Here is a 24,785-nt window from a genome sequence, read left to right as displayed (position 1 = left end):
TTTCTCAGCTTTAGCTGTTTGTTGGCAGAACCTTTCAGTCTTTATTGAGGCAAAGGTTCAGGATTGATTCAAACGACATGATTCGACAAGATGTACAGTGTCAACAAATACCACACACACACACATGTACACACCACAGAAGCCGTCTTGGCTGAGGCTCAAGGCCTGAGCCCACAGGCAAGGCAAGGCGGCGGGGGGGCAGCCCACAATCTGGGCACATAGAGTGTGTGTAACACAGAAAAGAGGAGGGTCATTGTGAGAAGTGGGTGGAGATGGGACTCCTGAGGGAGTGTGGAGGTGTCTCAGCAGCACTTTGAAGGCTGAGGTTTAAGTGAACGGCAGCTGAGACACGCTCCTGCAGCCCTATGAGTGCGTGCTTCTTCTACTGCAGCTTTTCCCCGTGGACTTGACAGCAAACCCCCGTGGGAGTACGCCGCCATGCCGTGTTTTATAGGTTTCTGAAGCGCAAAAGGGGGGAAAGTAAATTCCTAGAAGACTGACCTAACAGGACCTCAGGTGAGTTTTCTGCTTCACTCCAATTCAAACTGCTGTTTATGGTGGGGAAGAACGCCACTATTTAGTTTTCCAGCATCACAAAACACGACACGGGGGATATATAAACAGAGTTTAACTGCTGCTCGAGTGGAGCCAAACGCTTTGGAAACACTCTGTGATGATTAAAGTTGCATTAAAGTGGCGTTTGTTTTCTGAAGAAGAGCTGAAATGTGCACAGATTCACGGAAAAGATTCAACACCTGCTTGAAAAACGGGTAAAGAGGCGCATGTTGATGCATGCAGCCGAGCTCCTGACATTTGAAACATTTGACTAAGAAGTCCCTCCTTTGTTTTTTTTTGTCCATATGCTGATTCACTGCTCTGCCGTGCATGTGCACAGACCTTTTGCAACGTAGTGGCATGAAAAGATGAGCTTCCTTGGGTCAGGAGTGGGTTTTCCCACAGGTCACTTTCCCCTAAGGACTGCTGTCCATGATGGATGAACCGTAAGATAACCCTCACACTCTGACCACTTCATTTATTCACATTTTTACTTGTTAATGGTGTGAAAATCCTTCATTGAAATCATTTGACCTCAAAGTTTTCAGAGGAAAGCAGAAGATGCAATAATTGGTTTTCCTGACCCCGGTGGTGTTTCATAAGTAGGAATAAATCCTCTTTTTGAAGCATAGATTTGACCCAGGGTGGTTGAATCATCTGAAGCCTCATTAGAGGCATTTAACGTTGTTGTCAGAAGTCGTTGAGACAAAGTCCAGACTTAGCCGGAGGGATTGATGGAGCTGCCCAGTCAGCAAATAGACCTCGTGAACTTACTGTCTCAGTCTGAGTGGCAAGAAAATTACCAAAAATCAAACGAGAAAACATCAAAACTAGTTGAGTGCCAATGAAAAAAGCAGCTTACCTGGAACACATGTTTCTGACCCGCCCAGCTCATCTCATCTCCTGCAGTCGGGCCCACAGGAACCAGAACGGTGTCTGGTTGAGTGACGGCCGCTAACGGGGAATGTTGCCGAGGCATTTGTGATCCTCCTCTTTAAATATGGTATTTGCTCTCTGGGTGTGGGTGGAAGGTCCGTTTGACAGACACCCTCGACCCCTCCACTCAACCCTTCACTTGACATGACCCAGCCCTGCGAACAGCAGTCCCTTTCACACGGGGTCATGTTATACCGCAGAAAGACACCAATTACTGCCAGCTTTTACTTGGCTGTGTCAGTCAGCGATTCCCAGGGGAAGCCAAGCAGCCTCCACAACTGCAAAGTGGTTTAATTTCTGGACAGATTTCTTCACTGTCCCGGTTAAACCTGAACCTAAACCGTGTGATGTGTCTCCTTCCTCCTGGTTTGGACTCTGAGGCCTTGATAAGAAGCATAATGATAAGAATTAGTCAAACGGTTACTTTCTCTGTTCATTACAGACGTTGTTGAAGAGATTTTAAATCAACAAAAGTGCAAAAACTGACTGGATGATGCAGGAAAACACAACACAGGATGAATTGGCTGTAAGCAGGGAGTCTAAGGGGGGAAGCATCCAGAAGATCATAGCGTGACACCATCTCTGCAACAAAACCCAGTTTGTTGTGGCCCACAGAGACAGGAGCTGGTCCTGCAGTTTATGGTCTGGCTGAGCTTCTTCACACCAGCACAGCCTTCAGCCACAGTCACACCTAAATACCTTCAACTTTGTGGCCTGTGAGAAAGATCCTGGGTCATTCTGTGGCACAAATGAGATGTTTAATTGATGGATGGTGATGCTCCCGCCACGTTTCACCTTCTTTTTACCTTTCATGCTAAAAGTTGAGGCCCAACAGGGTGTTTTTGTCATTTTAAGGACTCCCTGCTGGAACGAATGTTGTAACTGTGTCATTGTGTGGCAGTTGTTCAGTTTCCCACGATCACTTTAAATGGGTTTTCCTGAAGGTTCTCATGACTTCAGGACTTTTTACTGACAGATGCTCAGACAGCAACAGGCTAAAAGTCTGGATAGAGCTTCAGGGATGATCTGTTTTCTGTAGAAATCTCTTTTCTTGGGGATTCTGCCCATGAAGTTTGACCAAAACTTGTTGTTTTTGGTAACAATTCGGAGGGTTTTGTGCATATTGTTGCAGACTTTTGCTCTTCTAGATGATCGAAGTTAACGAGGAGCATCTAAACTTTACAACATGAAGAAGCATTTATCATAAAACCTGAATACTTCAGATTGTATTTGCAAATATTACAGACTCTCACTGTCTTTGCCCTCTGGGTTTTAGTTATCCTGACAGGGTTAAGTACCTCCACACCAGAGCAGCACAGACTCCTCTCAGTGTCGCCCAGAGCGCCAGTCTTAACCAATACTGTTGGTGTGGGAGATGTTATGTTGCAGGCTGCGCCCTTCCCAGATATTACACTCATGCAAAGGCATGGTTTGTAAAAGTGAAGAGCCGCTGCTCGCGTTCACTTTGGACCTCTGCAGCTACGACATTCAGACCGAGAGTTCTGATACAAATGTCGTATAAAACGTTGACATCTGAACCAAAGACTCGCGCCATTTGATGTCAAGGGTCAGGGTTGTTGATCATTGGAGATAATTATGCAGGAAAGAAGTAATAAAAAGAGCAGAGCCGCGAGCTCGGAGGCACTCGCCATAAATAACGAGTCAGAAACTCGTCTAGGCCTACCTCTAACCCCCAGGTCCCCACAAAGACTGCTGTGAACGGTAAACATGCAATACCAGCTCACCTTGGATATGGATATCATGGAAGCTCATTGGTTTGAGCTGCTTTTCCCTCCTTATTAACATAAACTTCCTGTATTCAAATTCACAGCCAAACTGAACCAAAAAATACAGAAATAGCTCTTTTTGGGCTAACATTCGAGAGTGTTTATGCTAGCTGTGTTTATTACCAGCAGAGACAGAAGAAAGTGAGTACATGTGGAATAAAACACTTTAATTAAACACCAAAGTTACCAGCTCACCTTGGATATGGATATCATGAAAGCTCATTGGTTGTCAGTGGTTTTGAGCTGGTTTTCCCTCCTTGTTAACATAAACACTACGCTTTTATTCATTAATCACAGCCAAAGTGAACCAAAAAATACAGAAAGAGCTCTTTTTGGGCTAACATTCGAGAGTGTTTATGCTAGCTGTGTTTATTACCAGCAGAGACAGAAGAAAGTGAGTACATGTGGAATAAAACACTTTAATTAAACACTAAAGTTACCAACTCACCTTAGATATCATGAAAGCTCATTGGTTGTCAGCGGTTTTGAGCTGCTTTTCCCTCCTTGTTAACATAAACACTACGCTTTTATTCATTAATCACAGCCAAAGTGAACCAAAAAATACAGAAATAGCTCTTTTTGGGCTAACATTCGAGAGCATTTATGCTAGCTGTGTTTATTACCAGCAGAGACAGAAGAAAGTGAGTACATGTGGAATAAAACACTTTAATTAAACACCAAAGTTACCAGCTCACCTTGGATATAGATATCATGAAAGCTCATTGGTTTGAGCTGCTTTTCCCTCCTTGTTAACATAAACACTACGCTTTTATTCATTATTAACCGCCAAAGTGAACCAAAAAATACAGAAATAGCTCTTTTTGGGCTAACATTCGAGAGCATTTATGCTAGCTGTGTTTAATACCAGCAGAGACAGAAGAAAGTGAGTACATGTGGAATAAAACACTTTAATTAAACACCAAAGTTACCAGCTCACCTTGGATATAGATATCATGAAAGCTCATTGGTTGTCAGTGGTTTTGAGCTGGTTTTCCCTCCTTGTTAACATAAACACTACGCTTTTATTCATTATTAACCGCCAAACTGAACCAAAAAATACTTAAAGAGCTCTTTTTGGGCTAACATTCGAGAGTGTTTATGCTAGCTGTGTTTATTACCAGCAGAGACAGAAGAAAGTGAGTACATGTGGAATAAAACACTTTAATTAAACACCAAAGTTACCAGCTCACCTTGGATATAGATATCATGAAAGCTCATTGGTTTGAGCTGCTTTTCCCTCCTTGTTAACATAAACACTACGCTTTTATTCATTATTAACCGCCAAAGTGAACCAAAAAATACAGAAATAGCTCTTTTTGGGCTAACATTCGAGAGCATTTATGCTAGCTGTGTTTAATACCAGCAGAGACAGAAGAAAGTGAGTACATGTGGAATAAAACACTTTAATTAAACACCAAAGTTACCAGCTCACCTTGGATATAGATATCATGAAAGCTCATTGGTTGTCAGTGGTTTTGAGCTGGTTTTCCCTCCTTGTTAACATAAACACTACGCTTTTATTCATTAATCACAGCCAAAGTGAACCAAAAAATACAGAAAGAGCTCTTTTTGGGCTAACATTCGAGAGTGTTTATGCTAGCTGTGTTTATTACCAGCAGAGACAGAAGAAAGTGAGTACATGTGGAATAAAACACTTTAATTAAACACTAAAGTTACCAACTCACCTTAGATATCATGAAAGCTCATTGGTTGTCAGCGGTTTTGAGCTGGTAAACTTCCTGTATTCATTATTAACCGCCAAACTGAACCAAAAAATACAGAAAGAGCTCTTTTTGGGCTAACATTCGAGAGCGTTTATGCTAGCTGTGTTTATTACCTGCTGGATACATTAATGCTCCATCATTATGAATTATCCATGTTTGTTTGTGGAGTTTGAACATGTTTAAGCTGCATTACATCTGAAGTTTGTGTGCAGAAACAGGGCAGTGATGCAATACTCTGAGAGGCAGCACTGTCAACATCTTTGTTACCCCCTCGGGGCAAATGGTTCAAAACCGCCAGCAGCAACCACACTCATAATATTTGAGGAAAAACCAAAGCTACATATGAAAGTAAAATCCCATCCAGCCATTAGAAAAACAGATGCAGCAAAGATGAAAGACTGTAGCGTCATCCAGAGCTCTGCTGCTAAAGAAAAATCCCTGAGGATGACTGGTTCATACCAGCAGAGACAGAAGAAAGTGAGCTAATGTGGAATAAAACACTTTAATTAAACACCAAAGTTACCAAAGCATGGAAGGACAGATGTTTAAAGCCGAGCTGAATCATTGGTGGATATATATCTATAGATATAGATATATATGTCAGTCACACACTGTGAGCTTGTCTAAAAGAAACCATTGACCAATAAAATCTGACCAGGATCAATACTCCAGTTGTACCCTAACCCAGCAGCAGCCTTCAGAAGTATAACCTTTAGAGTTTTGGTTCATACCGACTTCCAGAAAACATTTTCCAGGACAGAAAACTGGGAAAACTGAGACCTTATTATAGAAAGTTGTTGTAAATGTGACATTTTAGGGGCGTTTCTCTCTGTGAATCTTAAGAGGAGCGAATCCTCAGCCCTTAATAGAGTGACACCGGATGAAAGCCCCCCATCCATCATGGCTGAATGCTACAGTCTCATTACTCAGGCTGGACCGCTGTAAAACCTATAGCTGCTGTTTTTTAATGGATGGGGGAAATTGAACTGGGCAATTATGCAAATGAGTCAAAAGTAAGGGGAGTTTCACATGAAAACATGTGACTGAACAACTTTAAATCTTAGTTTTCAGCACAATAAAAAGATTCTGTGTGTCCGAGTTGAGCTTCAACAAACAGTTCACAGAAGCTAATTAATAACTGCTAAGATAACACATCAGAAGTGACATAAATAGAGAAATAAAATAGGTTTTTAGAAGAAGAAATGTCATATCTCAGGGTCACAGTCAGTTGCATCATGTGGGCTGAAGAAACCAGTTTATTTCTTCATAAAATCCTTTCTCAACACCTTGCAGCCAGTGGTAATAATGCACCTCATCGCACCTCAAGAAGGAACTGCTCTAAAGTCTCTGATTCAGTTTCATTGAGGTCAAAGTTTCTTCCGACCAGTCAGAGCATCTTTTGGAGTAAAGAGCTCAGTTGTTTTTTAATGATGAAAGAGCAGAAATGAAGACAAACTGAGGTCTGTAAGCTGTGAAGTTTGGTCGAGGTGAGTCACACTCGGAGGGTTTAAATGTTTGGAAATGCCCGTCAGTTCCTCTGTTCTCTTTTCTTTTATGAGATTTAACAAAAACCACATCCAAAACCGCTCTATAATGTGATTACTGACGTATTATATTACAGCCGAGTCTCCTGCATCCTTTCTTTCTGAAGGATGGGGGTGTAATTAGCCGACAAAAACCAGGAACTAGCTTGATGGTACGAATACAATCGCAGAGGGAGTATGAGGAGGATAAAACCATATACTATACCCTGAAATCCCTTCGGCCACTTATAGGACCACTTAGTATTTGACAGCAAATTGCAGGTGAAGGACTTTTGTAAACATGTGGAGATAAAGATCTGAGTGCCACCGGACCTGTTCATCGAATAAAACCACATGCCCCATCCACCCCCCCATCAGAAAATGCCCCAGGGCTTTCAGAGGCAGGCTGGTCCCTGCGCAGATCCATGATTCAACTTGTTGGAGCTGTTGTAATCCTCACAAAAGCTAATGGATTATTTCCTCCATTACAGCTGAGCGACGGCAACCGAGAAAAAGACTTTTCAGGAGGTTTCTGAACTGAAACCGTGTGAGATCAGTGAAATACAACCTGAGATGATCAGAAACGCAACATATTACAAAGTGGGAGGATTTATTGAACAGAAACTGGGCCAAAGAGCAAAACCAGTGCAAAAACAAAGTGTAAAACTAAGTGAACCCCTGATCCAGCAGCTTCAGCAGCAGTGAGTGTAAAACTAAGTGAACCCCTGATCCAGCAGCTTCAGCAGCAGTGAGTGTAAAACTAAGTGAACCCCTGATCCAGCAGCTTCAGCAGCAGTGAGTGAAACTAAGTGAACCCCTGATCCAGCAGCTTCAGCAGCAGTGAGTGTAAAACTAAGTGAACCCCTGATCCAGCAGCTTCAGCAGCAGTGAGTAAAACTAAGTGAACCCCTGATCCAGCAGCTTCAGCAGCAGTGAGTGTAAAACTAAGTGAACCCCTGATCCAGCAGCTTCAGCAGCAGTGAGTGTAAAACTAAGTGAACCCCTGATCCAGCAGCTTCAGCAGCAGCTTCAGCAGCAGTGAGTGTAAAACTAAGTGAACCCCTGATCCAGCAGCTTCAGCAGCAGTCAGTGTAAAACTAAGTGAACCCCTGATCCAGCAGCTTCAGCAGCAGTGAGTGTAAAACTAAGTGAACCCCTGATCCAGCAGCTTCAGCAGCAGCTTCAGCAGCAGTGAGTGTAAAACTAAGTGAACCCCTGATCCAGCAGCTTCAGCAGCAGAGTGTGAAACTAAGTGAACCCCTGATCCAGCAGCTTGCAGCAACAGCTTCAGCAGCAGTGAGTGTAAAACTAAGTGAACCCCTGATCCAGCAGCTTCAGCAGCAGTGAGTGTAAAACTAAGTGAACCCCTGATCCAGCAGCTTCAGCAGCAGTGAGTAAAACTAAGTGAACCCTGATCCAGCAGCTTCAGCAGCAGTGAGTGTAAAACTAAATGAACCCCTGATCCAGCAGCTTCAGCAGCAGTGAGTGTGAAACTAAGTGAACCCTGATCCAGCAGCTTCAGCAGCAGTGAGTAAAACTAAGTGAACCCCTGATCCAGCAGCTTCAGCAGCAGTGATGGTTTCCTGTGGGACGTTATCAGTCTCTCTCATGGTTCTGGAGGAATCTCGGCCCTCTTCCCTCCAGCGCTGCTTCAGCTCATTGAGGTTTGCAGCTTTGGTTTCTGCACAGCTCTCTTAAGGTCCCACCACAGCATTTCAGTCAGGCTGAGGTCTGGACTCTGACTGGACCATTGCAGCACCTTGATTCTTTTCTTTTTCCCACATTCTGCTGTAGATCTGCTGCTGTGTTTGGGATCTTTGTCCTGTTGATGAGCCAGTTTCAGCCCAGCTTTAGCTGTGGGACAGATGGCCTCACATCTGACTCTAGAATACTTTGGTATCCAGAGGAGTTCATGGTGGACTCAATGACTGCAAGGTGCCCAGGTCCTGTGGCTGCAGAAGCAGCCCAGATCATCAGCCCTCCACCACCGTGCTTGACAGCTGGTGTGAGGTGTTTGGTTTGAAGTCGGCTGCTTTCTGTGTAAAACTCTTGTGAGTTTCTCTGTCTGACCCCGTCTTTCTGTCCCTGACAGACAGAGGTTGATTAGGGTGTGAAAGGAAGCTGCAGAAACTGTTCCCTGTCGGCACTGGAAGCCATGGGGGTGATGTTGAAATGTGATCCTGCAAGCAGGCGCTAAACATGTGGCTACAGGTCGCCTTCAGGAACACACAGCGACAGGGAGCTGACCTCAGCAGCAGTTTAAGGTTCAGACTGCAGCAGAACAGATGTGACGGTCAGAAACTACAGTTTTCTGCCGTTAAGGCTCCTTTACAAAGGATGACGAAGCATATCGGGCTGATTTGTGGGATTCATCACACATCTGGAGCAGAGTTCATTAGATTCTAATAGAATTTAGTACATTTTGGTGTTTTCTGCCACAGTAATCCATCCTCATTTCCCTCTTCGATCCCCTTCTTCTGGTTGGCTGTTGAAAGGATTTCAGCATCAGATTTTTACGAAGATGTTGCCAAAAAGACTCTGTTCTGTATCCTCCTTCAGGGCAAATTACTGATGGTGTTATTCAAACAGCATTTGGTGAAAAGAAACCATGAAAATCATCTTATTCGCTCATTTTGGGTCCACCAAAGCATTTACATGCAGTGTATTATTGATCTAAAGGTGGACTGATAGACTTTCTGAGGTCAAACAGTCAAAAGCTGAAATTAAAGAGGACGTCTAAATGTTTTCATGCTTTACAGGTGAAGCAGAGTTTGGGCATCCTGCTTCACCTGTAGACAGTATTTATGTCCAGTGGCAACTATTACAGCTTGTAATGCTTTGTTTAGCAGCTCAAAGGTCCTTTTTTCAGGATTTTAGTCCATTTCTTTGTCAGAAGGCTTCTAGTTTTGTGATCTGCCTTTCCTCGCTTGTGAAAAACAGTCTTTGCTACGTTGATTTAAAAGAAAAAAACTTGTAAAATACAAACTTGGAGCTCTGCATGCTGTTTTTTCCCTTTTTCATAACAGTTAAATTTATTTGAAGCACATTTCATGCACAAGACAATTCAAAGTGCTTCACATAAAGTAAAAGCTTTGCAGCAGGGAGCAGAAAAAGCATAAAAATATGTCAAATAATATAAATAGAGAGAAATAAAATAATTAAAATGAATAAAAACAAGCAAAAAAACTAGTAAAACTAGTAAAATACAAACTTGGAGCTCAAAACTCTTGGGTTTCCAATATGTCTGCATGCTGTTTTTTCCCTTTTTCATAACAGTTAAATTTATTTGAAGCACATTTCATGCACAAGACAATTCAAAGTGCTTCACTTAAAATAAAAGCTTTGCAGCGGGGAGCAGAAAAAGCATAAAAATATGTAAAATAATATAAATAGAGAGAAATAAAATGATTAAAATGAATAAAAACAAGCAACAGTCTGGATAAGTTAACAGATATCATGCAGATTTCATGCATAGACACATGAGAAAATAAATGTTTTTAACCTGGATTTAAAAATGTCTCCATTTGGTGACATTTTAATCAGTTAAACTGAACATTTTACTTTATTTATTTTAAATTATGACTCAGAAACAGATATGAATCCTTTGCATTTTTCATTTGTGTGGACACTTGTGGGCTTTTAAGCTGAAAATATATGTTTCTGTTCACTGATATGTGAAGAAAATTCAGTTGTTTTGCAGGAGTTTATGAATTAATCCTTAAAGCAGAACTGAGCTGCACAGAGAAGAGCATATTAGGGTGTTTCAACCTGTAATTAGTGCATTTAGACAGAGATTAATGTGACATTTGATGTATAAACACATACTACAAATTAGGAGTAAATCCCAGCGAAAAATCTTCATAATCTGACGTAACTTTTGTACTTATCCTGACAAGAAAAACCCTGTTCCTGCATTTTAAATGCGCCAACTCTGGCAAGATTACAAGATGCCTTAAATTTCTGTTGGAAACCCAAATAATACCCTGACTGTTGTAATCTTAGCTGTCACCGAGCGAATGGAGATAACATCCAACATACCTGTCACCCTCCACTGCAGCCTCCAGCGCCAGCCGAACCGGAGACTTCAGCACATCGTATCTCAGTGTTTTCAAACACCCATATAAACTGAGATATTATATAAGGCAGATGGGGCAATGCTGTATTTTTATGGTAAAAAGCAGAGAAGTCGAGGTTATGGCCTCTTTTCTTTCTTTGTGACATATTGACAAGCACTGGGAGGTCATGGATCAGCTGTGCTGACCTGTAAATCATCTTTGTCCATGTTTCCGGAGCTTATTTTGGCTTTTTAATTCCATTAATGAGTGAAAATCAAGTAAAATGGATGTATTTGCTCTTTTTCTGCCCTGTTTCATGTGTCTCTGGTCATTAAATGAAGGCTCATCTTGCTAAAAAAACTAAACTTGCTAAAAAAGCCAATAGAAAAACTGGATAAATAAATATTTGCACAAGTTTCCAGAGCTTATTTTGGCTTTTTAGTTCCATTAATGAGTGAAAATCAAGTCTGTTGGAAGACATAAGTGGAACAAACAGTGGATATATGGGTCAGGAAGGAGGTTAACTGTATCTAACACTTAACTAGCTGTGTGTTAACTCAGTAAAATGGATCTATTTGCTCTTTTTCTGCCCTGTTTCATGTGTCTCTGGTCATTAAATGAAGGCTCATCTTGGTGGGTCTCCTCTGGTCATTATGTCTGGTCTTTTTAGGCATGAAGGAACTGCTTTTATGGGACAAAAACACGTTTATTTTTTTATAATAATGAGCAGAGACTCATTTAAATCTGTCAGACTTTAAAGGACATGAACATGTGTCAAATCTCAGAGCAAACTAACCTTAATGCAGCCATAATAAAATGTAACAAAACCAATTAGATCGACCACTCGTGATTTGGCTTTCATCGAAAGTGAAGCTAAACTAAAAAAGCCAAAAGAAAAACTGGATAAATAAATGTTTGCACATGTTTGGAGCTTATTTTGGCTTTTTAATTCCATTAATGAGTGAAAATCAAGTGTGTTGGAAGACATAAGTGGAACAAACAGTCGGTACATGGGTCAGGAAGGAGGTTAACTGTATCTAACACTTAACTAGCTGTGTGTTAACTCAGTAAAATGGATCTATTTGCTCTTTTTCTGCCCTGTTTCATGTGTCTCTGGTCATTAAATGAAGGCTCATCTTGCTAAAAAAACTAAACTTGCTAAAAAAGCCAATAGAAAAACTGGATAAATAAATGTTTGCACATGTTTCCGGAGCTTATTTTGGCTTTTTAATTCCATTAATGAGTGAAAATCAAGTGTGTTGGAAGACATAAGTGGAACAAACAGTCGGTACATGGGTCAGGAAGGAGGTTAACTGTATCTAACACTTAACTAGCTGTGTGTTAACTCAGTAAAATGGATGTATTTGCTCTTTTTCTGCCCTGTTTCATGTGTCTCTGGTCATTAAATGAAGGCTCATCTTGCTAAAAAAAACTAAACTTGCTAAAAAAGCCAATAGAAAAACTGGATAAATAAATGTTTGCACATGTTTCCGGAGCTTATTTTGGCTTTTTAATTCCATTAATGAGTGAAAATCAAGTGTGTTGGAAGACTTAAGTGGAACAAACAGTCGATACATGGGTCAGGAAGGAGGTTAACTGTATCTAACCCTTAACTAGCTGTGTGTTAACTCAGTAAAATGGATCTATTTGCTCTTTTTATGCCCTGTTTCATGTGTCTCTGGTCATTAAATGAAGGCTCATCTTGCTAAAAAACTAAACTTGCTAAAAAAGCCTAAAGAAAAACTAGATAAATAAATGTTTGCACATGTTTCCGGAGCTTATTTTGGCTTTTTAATTCCATTAATGAGTGAAAATCAAGTAAAATGGATGTATTTGCTCTTTTTCTGCCCTGTTTCATGTGTCTCTGGTCATTAAATGAAGGCTCATCTTGCTAAAAAAACTAAACTTGCTAAAAAAGCCTAAAGAAAAACTGGATAAATAAATGTTTGCACATGTTTCCGGAGCTTATTTTGGCTTTTTAATTCCATTAATGAGTGAAAATCAAGTAAAATGGATGTATTTGCTCTTTTTCTGCCCTGTTTCATGTGTCTCTGGTCATTAAATGAAGGCTCATTTTGCTAAAAAAAACTAAACTTGCTAAAAAAGCCAATAGAAAAACGGGATAAATAAATATTTGCACATGTTTGGAGCTTTTTGCAGTTTCTGGTTAAACTAACTGTTGCTGCAGCACAGCTTTGGAACGATAAACAGTATGTGTTTGATGAGATAAGTTGTGCAATCGTTGGAAAAAAACCCAACAACAAGCACAGATTAAGATTAGTTTAAAGAAAGATGTGGGAATATTCCAGTTTTCTCACTGCTGAATGTGAGAAACAACTTAAAAGGGAAAGTGCAGCTGAAACATTGGTTTAAAATGCACAGTTTGATGAAAACGCATCATACCGCTGTTAAAAGGTGACCGAATTTCCTCGTGAGGCGGAATGAAAGCAGCAGTTTGGACTCATGCCAGCAGTTTCCAGCACAGAGATTGAACCGTTTCCATTTAGCTCAGGGCAGAACCACTTTGTGTCATTTGCATGACACCAACAATTCAAACTCCAAATCCCACCTCACAGCTTCAATTAGTGTTTGTTTCCAGTGTTCGGCTCCCAGAGGAATAATTATCTGGCTGCCAGCTGTTTTAAAAAGACAATTGAAGCAGTTTTCACTTGTTTTAGGATTTTTTTCTGTTTAGGCGGATCCAAAAGCCTCCTCTCTGCTGCTGTATTCGGTTTAAACACGATACTGTGGGTCTGGGATGTATTTGTGCACAAGTTTACACAGATAGAAATGAAGGGCTCCATTGTTATGTCAGAAAAGCTTCTCCTGGTCCTGGTTTACAGTAGATTACATACATTTATCCCCTTTTCTTTTCTCCTTACAGGCCTGAGGACTAACGATGGCCACTTCAGGAACTACGCTCTTTATTTTAGCCATATTCCTGCTGCAAGCGGCAGGGGGTCTGGGAAAAGGAAAGGACAGCTCTCCACTCAAGTTTACACACCATCTCTTCAACGCCACCATCAACGAGAACTCTGCCCCGCGGATGTATGTTGAGACGGACGTGAAAATGGGCATTCAGCTGGCAGATCCGCTGTGGGACATCGAATATAACATCGTTGCAGGTGACGACGACAGCTTTTTCAAAGCAGAAGCTCTCCCAGTTGGGGATTTTTGCTTTCTGAGGATCAAAACCCGCAGCAGTAACTCAGCTCTCCTCAACAGGGAGGTCAGAGACGCTTACAGCCTCACCGTGGAGGCGACAGAAAGCACTTTTGATTACCAGGCGAAGACGAAGGTGTTTGTCCAGGTGCTGGACACCAACGACTTAAAGCCTCTGTTCTACCCGGCCTCGTACAACGTGGCCATTGGGGAGAACACGCCTCTCAAGTCTAGTGTGGTCAGAGTCAGCGCTACAGATGCCGACGTGGGGAGCAACGCAGAGTTTTATTACTCCTTCACCAGCAGAGCTCATCCTTTTGCCGTAGATCCCTTCACAGGCACCGTCAGCCTCGTTAAGAGGCTCAACCACACCCGGACGCAGCGATACGACCTCACTGTTCTAGCAGAGGACAGGACCAAAAAGATATCTGGTGTCCAGAAGTTTGGCAACGTGGCCCGGGTCACAGTAACCATACAGAAGATGCCCATGGGCTCTCCTGCTATCACACCTCCCCCTAAACCTGTGGTGTCTGCAGATGGAAAAGTAGACATCAGTGTCCACGTGGAAGCAGGAGTTAAGCCGGTGGAATCCCTTCATATTGTTGCAGGGGATCCCCACAAGTGTTTTGAAATAATCCCCTCAGGTGTGCAGGGCACTGACTTCCAAGTGATCTCGACAAAGAGGATTATGTGGTCTCAAACTCCATTTGGGCTGAATCTGTCCCTTCAAGCTAAAGATGGGAGCTTGCCAAGTTTACTCTCTCCAATTACACAAATCCACATTCCGGCCGATCATTACAGCCCTTTGACGTTTTTGGAGGATACCTACATCGTCACCCTGAGTGAGTTTTCGCCACCGAAAACGTATGTGGTCAAAGTTTCTGTCACCCAGGTCCCTTATAATGTCACCTTCAGCATCAAAAACAATCCGGACAGCTCCAAATTCAAGATGAATCCCAAGACTGGGATTATCGTAACAGCGGAGAAATTTGACTTCGAGAGAAAACGACGATACGAGTTTGATGTTGTAGCCAATCACGGGGAAGCTGAGACTCACATCGTGGTGGAGATAACGGATGAAAATGACAACAGTCCGCAGTTCACTCAGACGTCCTATCAGGCCACGCTGGATGAAAACACGCCTGTTGGGAGCAGCGTTCTGAAAGTCACCGCTTTAGACCACGATGAAGACAAAAACGGCTTTGTGACCTACGCCATTGCAGGTTCAGGTCCTCTACCCTTCACGATGGATCCCTTCACAGGCGTCATCTCCACCTCAGAACATTTAGACTACGAGCTGATGAAACGGCGGTATCACCTGAGAGTTTGGGCCTCGGACAGCGGCAGCCCCTTCAGTCAGGTCACTGAAGGCCTGGTGACGATAACTCTGAACAACATGAACGATAACGTCCCCCTGTTTGAGCGGGTGGGCTGCAACACCACCGTACCCCTAGATTTACCTGTGGGGCACCCAATCGCTGAGCTGTCAGCCATAGATTTAGACGAGCTGCAGCAGCTGCAGTATGTCATCGACTCGGGAAACGAGCTCCAAATCTTCGATATCGACGCCGTTTCTGGAGCTATAACCCTTAAGCAGCCCATCCCCCCACAGGAGGGCTCCTTCACTTTGAGAGTCATAGCCACAGATGGAAAGCACCACTCGGAGGCCTCGGTCGTCAGAGTAACTGTCACCCACAAAGGTGATGATGCAACACTTAGCTGCTTTGAAACCGGCATTTTTAAACAGCTGACTGATAAACTGATCGAGTCGATCAAGCCCGTCTTAATTAATCAGGAGGAAGTGTCATTCTCAGATATCCACACCACCAACCGACATTCTCCCTCCTTCGTGTCAGGTATTCCCAGTTCGATTGACGTGGCTGAGAACCATCCCCTGAATGCCACCATTCTTCAGTTCAAGGCCACGGACAACGACTCTGGGTTCAATAGCAAGCTGGTGTTCGCCATTTCTGGTGGGAACGAAGACGGCTGCTTCACCATCGACACGTTCTCTGGGGACCTTAAGTTAGTTTGCCCTCTGGATGCAGAGAGCAAGGAGTTCTACATTCTGAATATCACGGTTTACGACTTGGGAACGCCGCAAACATCTGCGTGGAAGTTCATAGCCGTCAATGTCCTGGATGTCAACGACAACCATCCCGTCTTCGAGCAGCCCAGATACGTGATTCGTGTGCCTGAAAACACGGAGGTGGACGCCGTCATTTCCACAGCTCGAGCGGTAGATGTGGACACCAATGTGAACGAGAGAGTGCGATACTCCCTCCTGACGTCCACCGAGTTGTTCAGAGTCGATGAGCTGACCGGAGAGGTGATTGTGACGGGTCCACTAGATCGAGAAAACTCCCCCCGGCATGACCTCTGGATCGAAGCAAGAGACCAGGGCCAACCGGGCCCGCAGCTGTTCTCCACCGTCAACCTCGTGGTGATTTTGCAGGACGTAAATGACAGTCCACCCAAATTTGTACCCAAAGTGTACCGCATCAAAGCAGCCGAGGATGTTCCTGTGGGCACGCTGCTCGTCTGGGTGGAGAGCGTGGATTTAGACCTGGGCAGCGGAGGCCTTGTTACGTACAACCTCAAGAACACAGAGAGCGGGATTTTTAACCTCGACTCCTCCACGGGAGCCTTGACCCTTGAGCGAGAGCTGGACTTTGAGAGGCGGCCATTTTACAACCTCACGGTCCGAGCTGTGGACCACGGCCTTCCTCGCTCGCTCTCATCTTCCTGTTTTGTGGAGATCGAGGTTCTGGATGTCAACGAAAACCTCCACAGACCAGTTTTCTCAGAGTTTGTGTACGAAGCTGTGGTGATGGAGGACGCAGCGGGGGGGACGTCTGTGGTGACGCTCACAGCTTCAGACAAGGATACGGGCAGAGATGGAGTCGTCAGGTACCACATCCACGATGGCTCTGGTCTCGGCGTGTTCTCCATTGACGAGGAAACAGGTAGAAAAACAATGTATTTTGTGTTTTTTAAAGCACTTTTTGAGGCTCAAAGTCTTTTTTTTAAATGATGAAATCCACTTAGTTGATTTAATTGGACAGATTGTTGACCCTTGACCTGCCTGAGGAGCTGCTCTGATAGTCCAGCAAAGCTGTCCTGAGAGGACACTTAACACCAAATAATCTGTTTTGGATTTTGCAGCATAGTATAGAACCGAACCGAACAAACTATTCAGTACGGTCACCTACAGTCGGACCTTTTCCAGAGGAAAAGCTAACTTACAGGTTAGCTCGAGGTGAGGGGTTTCAGCAACTAATTATGCAACTGGAGCCAAAATATTAAATGAACCAACATCAACAACGTCTCTAAAACTCCTCTGGATTTGGGGAGTTACTCCTGAATATTTGAAAAGCTCAGTCCGGTGCTCATACTTTGCTTACTTTGCTTCAGAAGCGGCTTAAATTGGTTTCCCAGAGGAAAAACTAAAACCAACAACACCTAGAAGAGTTCCATGATGATATAGGACTCCATGTGCCCTGATTTTATCCTGAATAAACAGGCTACAGATCAGTTTCAGGTGTGAATTTCTGTGGTCGTCCAGTTAGCCACCCAGCTTCAGTGGAGCTACAGGCTACTGCTTGTCCTGACACATCAGGTGACATGAACTACTCAAGATGACAGGTGGAATGTCTCAGTGGTGAAGGACGGACACATTTATCAGTATCCGTTACCACAAGGTTAAAAGTTAGGAATGAAATGCTAATTTTCGCCCCAGTTTCAAATCGTTTTTCTTCTAAATGCATAAAATGCAGTAAATATATTTCTTCTCTTGTTCTGACAGGGGAAGAACTCCTTTACAGCAGTACATTTCCTCACACTGTCCCTCTGAGCTTATGATAAGATGAGACATGTCCCAGGTTGTACAACACAGTACTCCTGTGGGGTATTAAGGGTTGTTTTCCATTCCCAGGTTCCCCCGTGACCCCGCAGCATAGCATGCTACATTCCATTAGCCTGCTGCTGCACTCCAGGCTCCGATAGAATCAGGGCACATGGAGTCCTATATCATCGTGGAACTCTTCTATGTGTTGTTGGTTTTAGTTTTTCCTCTGGGAAACCAATTTAAGCCGCTTCTGAAGCAAAGTGAGCACAGGAAAGTTAATTTCCGTCGTTTACCCCCTCCTCAACCAGCCTTTGATTGCAAGAAAGGGCAGCCCAGAACTTCCAATGTCCAATGATGGATCCAGTCCTGTTTTTTTTAACACCTAAGGTAGGTGTACAACACAGTGGGGTATTAAGGGTTGTTTTCCATTCCCAGGATACCCAGGATACCCCGTGACCCCGCAGCATAGCATGCTACATTCCATTAGCCTGCTGCTGCACTCCAGGCTCCGATAAAATCAGGGCACATGGAGTCCTTTATCATCATGGAACTCTTCTATGTGTTGTTGGTTTTAGTTTTTCCTCTGGGAAACCAATTTAAGCTGCTTCTGAAGCAAAGTGAGCGCAGGAAAGTTAATTTCCGTCGTTTACCCCCTCCTCAACCAGCCTTTGATTGCAAGAAAGGGCAGCCCAGAACTTCCAATGTTCAATGATGGATCCAGTCCTGTTTTTTTTAACACCTAAGGTAGGTGTACAACACAGTGGGGTATTAAGGGTTGTTTTCCATTCCCAGGATACCCAGGATACCCCGTGACCCCGCAGCATAGCATGCTACATTCCATTAGCCTGCTGCTGCACTCCAGGCTCCGATAAAAGCAGGGCACATGGAGTCCTATATCATCGTGGAACTCTTCTATGTGTTGTTGGTTTTAGTTTTTCCTCTGGGAAACCAATTTAAGCTGCTTCTGAAGCAAAGTGAGCACAGGAAAGTTCATTTCCGTCGTTTACCCCCTCCTCAACCAGCCTTTGATTGCAAGAAACTCAGAAATACGTCACCCATGTTGCAGGGAACTTCCAATGTCCTGTTTTTTTTAACACCTAAGGTAGATGAAGATGGTGGATATGTCCTGTCATGTGAAGCAATGTTTGTCCTCCCCATGTATCTCAGGTGTGATCCGTACAAAAGAGACGCTGGACCGCGAGGTGGTGCCACACTACTGGCTCTCTGTGTATGTCACCGATCTGGGGACTGAGCCGTTGATCTCCTGGACTCACGTTTTCCTGGAGGTTCTGGACGTCAATGACAACGCCCCGGAACTCTCCCAGCCGGTTTATTTTGCATCCGTCCAGGAGAACGTGGATAAAGTGAAGTCTGTCATTCGGTTGTCTGCCACAGATGTGGACACATCGTCAGAGGGGAAGCTTTCCTTCCAGATGCTGGAGTCTCATCGAACGTTCTTTGACGTAGATCCCAAGACGGGTAAGGACCCTTTTCATTTGTTTACTGCAAATAAATCAGTCCTTCCATGGCTCCGGGGGGATCATTTCAGCATAAAGTAACAGTTCAGATGGATCACCTTAGTTTGCAGTCGAGACCTCTGATGACTAAGTCTATGTTTTGAATTCATACTGCCAACTTTCACTCAACACAGGCTACTAAAGGTGCCATTTTCTAATTTCCCAGTCGCGAAGACCCTGAAAACTTTAAGTTTTCAACACTAAATTTAGAAAATCTCTTGGATTAGAGGAGAAACATCTTCAGGAACGGAGGAGAAGTCCAGCTGCCTGCTCTTTATCCAGTAAAGATAACTTTTTATAACCATTAAACTCCTCTATGGTCTGTAAGTTAGTCAGATATCAAGCCCAGGGCTCCTGTCCACAGATATTATTAGTATTATTATTATTATGTCCACATGTTAGCAGCTGGTTTTCCGCCTGATGTTGATGCATTTGAAGCCACTTTAAATGATCCCAAACTTCAGATTCAACAGGTTGTGTTTCACAGGTGAACTGAAAGCTGGTATCAGAACTTTTTCTATTCAACTTTGCTCTTTAAAAAATGTCCAAAGAAGTAATAATTTGTAAGTTTACAGCTGTCAGTTCCCTTCTTACCCAGATCAAGATCTTGGAGCAGTTAAATCGGTTCAGTACCATGAATCATTGAGAAATGATGGCTTTGATTACACGTTGGAAAGAAACCTTGAGAGCAGTTTGAGTCTAAAATAATTCCCCATAGCCCCTGAAACATGTAGCTGCAGCTTTTATTGGGTGAACATGGGTTCCACAGCAACTCTGGGATGTAATTAGACACGTTACACGTCGTGTCACCTTCCCGTTTCACACAAAGCTGGAGCAGAAATCTGGGCTGCATGCTTCCTTTGGATTGATTTACAAATGTATTCAAACTCCCTTTGTGGTCATAAAACATCTGGAAGATGCCGTTCCCTCTCCTCTAATTGTTTCGACTTATCCGTACGTGCAACCCTGTCCCAATGGGCAGTTTCACATTTTGATTCAGGGGTATCAGAGCGGCTGTAAAGCTCAGCAGCGTGTTAGTTTTCATTAATGGGCTTGTTAAGAATGGCCGTCTTCCAGTGCAAGTCTGAGCAGGGCAGCTAATGCAGAGCCAGGGTGTGTCGGCGCGAGATTACATACAGCCTCTAAAAAAGTCCCCCAGAGCTAACTAACGAACTCAATTTATGCACGATCTGAAGAAAAAGAGGAAAACTGGGGAGAGGAAAGTGCCTGGAACCCTTCAGGTATCTCTGGGCTCATGGCTGACAGTTGCAACCGAGTCGCCCTGTGAGGGCTTTGATGTTCAGGTAAATGAGCGCAGCACAAGCCACTACAAGTCTGGTCCTCCTCCCATTATCTCTCGTGGCGTTTGTCCACACCCTCGGGCCAGTATACAGAGGGATTACAGCGAGAGGGGGCCAGCTGTGTTAAGAGAGACGTCGCACAAAGGCAGGCCCGGCAGGAGGTGTCGAAACAGCCCAGAGTTTCATATTAAAACAAGCTTTTTGTGCGTGTAAATGCAGGTGTGTTTGATATTCATTTACTCACGTACATCAGAACAGGTTGAAATGTGTTCGGTTGAAGGGGGTTATTGTGTCTCTGTGTGCTTTTTATCTCGAGGATTTCCTAATGTCAAGTCTTGGCTGTAGTCTGAGAAAATTTAACTCCGTCTGACCTGAAACTCAAGCAGAAAATCTACCGGCTTCCACGTGTTCGTCTGCCAAAGGTCCGCGTGAAATATGAAAGGATGACACAGAACAAGACAAAACTGTTTAAATGAAAGCACATATATTAAATGAGCATTAACTGCTATTTTAACCCTGAAAGACCAGATCCAGCCCTGCTTCTAAAGAAGGAAAAGCTTATAATGATGGAACAGATTGTGTGCAGGCCGGCTTAAACCTATACAAACACTCATAATGAGATGACGCACATACATCTATCTACCGCTTCTTTTCCTTCTCAGCTTTTCCAGGTCTTTCATATTCCCTTAAACTCAAACTGTGCCCACAGCAACACTGTCAAGTTTGGCTTTACAGCTAAATCCTTAACTTTAAGGTCAATTGACTCTTGTGGAAATGGGGTCACTGGAATAAGAGGTCAACTACCTTCTACAGATTTTTCATGTTTCTCTGTTTAAGTGGGGCTGTGACAAGTACTTACAGAGAAGTCTGTCTCAGCAGCATTACTCCGGTGATCCAGGGAGGAGCTCATCTATCAGCTGCCATCTTTTACAACTCTCACCTCCAAAGTTTCACTGCAGCTCAGGCAAAACGGTCAATTTTAACATAACATATCAAATGGTAATTGTCCTGTGATGGTGATAATGAGGAGATTAGTGTTTTTTACCCTGGACTTAAGGTCGTGGAACTGTTTCCGAACTGATCTGAGGATGTTTCTCAGGTGTTTCTAAGGGCTTAAGAGGTTAAACTCATAATAACGATTGTTTTGGGGGAAAAACGGCGACCAATCAGACGCAAGAAGCAAGTCTCTTTGTTGTTGTCGCCACTTTGGTTTATGCAAACTGTAATTATGTCATTGGAAAGTTGTTGGATCAGAGTTTAGTTGATCCAGCACCTTAATGGAAACAAAGTCTGATACAAATGACCTGCTTACAGCCATCTAGCTCCTTAAAGGCAGGATTTCTCTGAGACTACAGTTTCAATAAGGAGGAAATGAAAGCAAATCCTGTCTCATGAGGACATTTATAGATCTAAATCATCATGGGTTAAAAACGTGCTGTTGAAACCAGATCTTTAGAACATGACCCACCTTGTCTTATTCTCACAAATGAACTATTTACTACCAATGCTCAGGGCTGCCGGTGTAGAAACCGGTCTTGTCTTGACTGGGGGAAAATGACTCATTGTTTTAAGCTCTTAAGAGAGAACTGAGAGGTTCGCCGGTTCCTGCTGCATCATCTCTGATTCAAACCAGAAGATTTTCTGCTTAGATATTTAAGAAAAGGATCATTAAATCCTTCGGTTTAAACCAGCGGAGCTGCTGCTGCCTCAGAAAACCAGTGTTGAGGACACAGGTTTCATTATTTTCTGTAAAAAAAACAGTGACAAGGCCAGGCAAGTTAGGAATGTGCCTATTTTATTTTCATTAGGCAACAACATGTTCCTCACACTGCTGCAGAGTGGGCTAAGCTAGCTGTCAGAAAACAAAGAAACGTGCACACGTGCACAGATAAATCCCGTATAAAATCTTTGGGGTGTATTTAAACAGTTAAAGGTGACATATGATGGCGTTTTAGCACAATTTTCTGAGGTTTTATTGAGACAGAATGGTCAGAATGCCAGTTGCTTTAAGCACAGCGGCTCTCAGCCCGGTTTAGACGCCTCTTTGTTCACCGTCTGTTTTCAGGCTCAACTCCACCCTTTCGATGAGGTCAGCAGCTACTCGCGGTACGCGGCGTTCGATGTAGCAGCGAAAGTGAGGAGAGGACCGGTGCTGTGTTGGAAACACACCTTATCCACACAGCTGCAGGTTGTCTGAGTTACAGAACGAAGCCGTTCAACTAGAAAGCTTCAGCTAACAAAGTAATGTGGGAACAATAATGTTCATCTTTCAGAAAGGAACAGCAGTAACTCCTTAGAAGTTGCTGTACGTCATCTTCATTAGCTAAGCTGTTAGCGTTAGCTTCAGCTAACAAAGTAATGTGGGAACAATAATGTTCATCTTTCAGAAAGGAACAGCAGTAACTCCTTAGAAGTTGGTGTACGTCATCTGCATTAGCTAAGCTGTTAGCGTTAGCTTCAGCTAACAAAGTAATGTGGGAACAATAATGTTCATCTTTCAGAAAGGAACAGCAGTAACTCCTTAGAAGTTGGTGTACGTCATCTTCATTAGCTAAGCTGTTAGCGTTAGCTTCAGCTAACAGAGTAATGTGGGAACAATTATGTTCATCTTTCAGAAAGGAACAGCAGTAACTCCTTAGAAGTTGGTGTACGTCATCTTCATTAGCTAAGCTGTTAGCGTTAGCTTCAGCTAACAAAGTAATGTGGGAACAATAATGTTCATCTTTCAGAAAGGAACAGCAGTAACTCCTTAGAAGTTGGTGTACGTCATCTTCATTAGCTAAGCTGTTAGCGTTAGCTTCAGCTAACAGAGTAATGTGGGAACAATTATGTTCATCTTTCAGAAAGGAACAGCAGTAACTCCTTAGAAGTTGGTGTACGTCATCTTCATTAGCTAAGCTGTTAGCGTTAGCTTCAGCTAACAAAGTAATGTGGGAACAATGTTCATCTTTCAGAAAGGAACAGCAGTAACTCCTTAGAAGTTGGTGTACGTCATCTTCATTAGCTAAGCTGTTAGCGTTAGCTTCAGCTAGCAAAGTAATGTGGGAACAATAAGGTTCTGCTTTACACTTTCCTTAAAATGCCAGTTTTACGGCTTCTTCATTATTAAAACGAAAGATAGAAAAGTTATTCATAAAAGGTCATTCTCAGTAAATTGAACCGAAATTAGCTGAGTTTGAAAGGGTTGATTTTCTGCCTTAATGAATTGTTGATATCAGCGTTCATGAAGCTCTCAAAAAGCCTCCCAGATGTACTCAGATGGAAGCAACAAGCATCATAATAATCTCACATTTCCTGTCAGAAAGGCAGCTGTGGTTGCTTCTGGCTGAGATGAATAAACACGCAAAGTGTGGCGGCGATAAAACTCGGCTGATCTACAACACATCGGCTACGTCACATTTCTCAGTCCTTGCCCAGGGGAGCCAGGGACCCGTATCTTTTCTCATTACCTGGTTCAGATTAATGGACCGCTGACCCGGGTCGATACTCTGGCTCAAATAGGACAGAAAACCATAAGGCTCAGTGTAATGATGTCACAGGCTGGTTGAGAGGAGCCGTGTCGTGCACTATTTCCTCTGTCGGCCATCTTTGCACCATGAAGCTGAAGCTCTCATCAGAGATATTTTGATTTATAGAGCTGCTCTAGCTCTACTCCACCCTGAAACTGATATGGAAGCCCTGATGTGATCCTATTGTCCACAAATGCCATGAAAAGTCTCCAATAAAAAGGCTGAGTCATACGTTTCCTTCATTTAGACTCTACCCACATGCTGCTGCCTCAGTTATTCACAAACACATGTATTATAATGACAAGTTTTTAATAAAAAACAACCGTTTACATCTTTGGGCTCAGTGCCAACAACAGTTTGGAGGAGATAAAACACGATAAAATGGTCTGAGACCTGCTTTTCAGAGCAGATTTTTATCATAAAACCGATAAAAAGCAGATGGTTCTCCGAATAAAGGCAGCTGCAATCAGTCCTTTATGAGTAAGAAAAGAGATGCTTTCATGTTGTTTCCACCACTTTTTGCAGAACATCTAAATGCCTTTCAGGCCTGTATTAATTCATCAAAGTATTGTGAACTTGAAATATTCTCCTTTTCCACACCAATGGGAAACCCTTTAAGTGGTTCCACTCAAACAGCTCGTTGAAAATGGTTTTCAGGCTTGGTTTTTGTGAAATGTTCGCCTGAGGACACGTTTCTCTGGTGTTAAGAACAGAATTTGATGCATATATCTCTCAGATCTGATCAGATCGGCTCCTTTAGTCCTGCTGAATTAGGTCTAAACTGCTTCCTCTTGCAGGCAGCATTGAATTGGCTTGTTTGCATCTCTTTTCAGGCTCATGTTTACCCAAATGAGGACATTTGTATACTT

The 24,785-nt window shown here is 43.1% G+C and overlaps 1 protein-coding gene across 1 annotated transcript in view; it reads left to right on the top strand.

Moving 5' to 3' along the window:
* The first annotated feature begins 295 nt into the window (after positions 1 to 295).
* Positions 296 to 24,785, top strand: part of fat2 (FAT atypical cadherin 2) — a 109,401-nt gene continuing 84,911 nt past the window's right edge. The window contains exons 1-3 of the mRNA XM_072395138.1: positions 296 to 516; positions 13,465 to 16,708; positions 18,757 to 19,068. Of these exons, the coding sequence (XP_072251239.1) occupies positions 13,480 to 16,708; positions 18,757 to 19,068 (3,541 nt within the window). The 5' untranslated portion in view covers positions 296 to 516; positions 13,465 to 13,479. The remainder of the gene's footprint in view (positions 517 to 13,464; positions 16,709 to 18,756; positions 19,069 to 24,785) is intronic.

This window comes from Leuresthes tenuis, unplaced genomic scaffold (assembly GCF_036924035.1).
Source record: "Leuresthes tenuis unplaced genomic scaffold, fLeuTen1.0.hap1 SCAF_11, whole genome shotgun sequence".
Lineage (NCBI taxonomy): Eukaryota > Metazoa > Chordata > Actinopteri > Atheriniformes > Atherinopsidae > Leuresthes > Leuresthes tenuis.
Note: the sequence above shows the minus strand (reverse complement) of the source record. Positions and strands in the feature narration are given on the sequence as shown.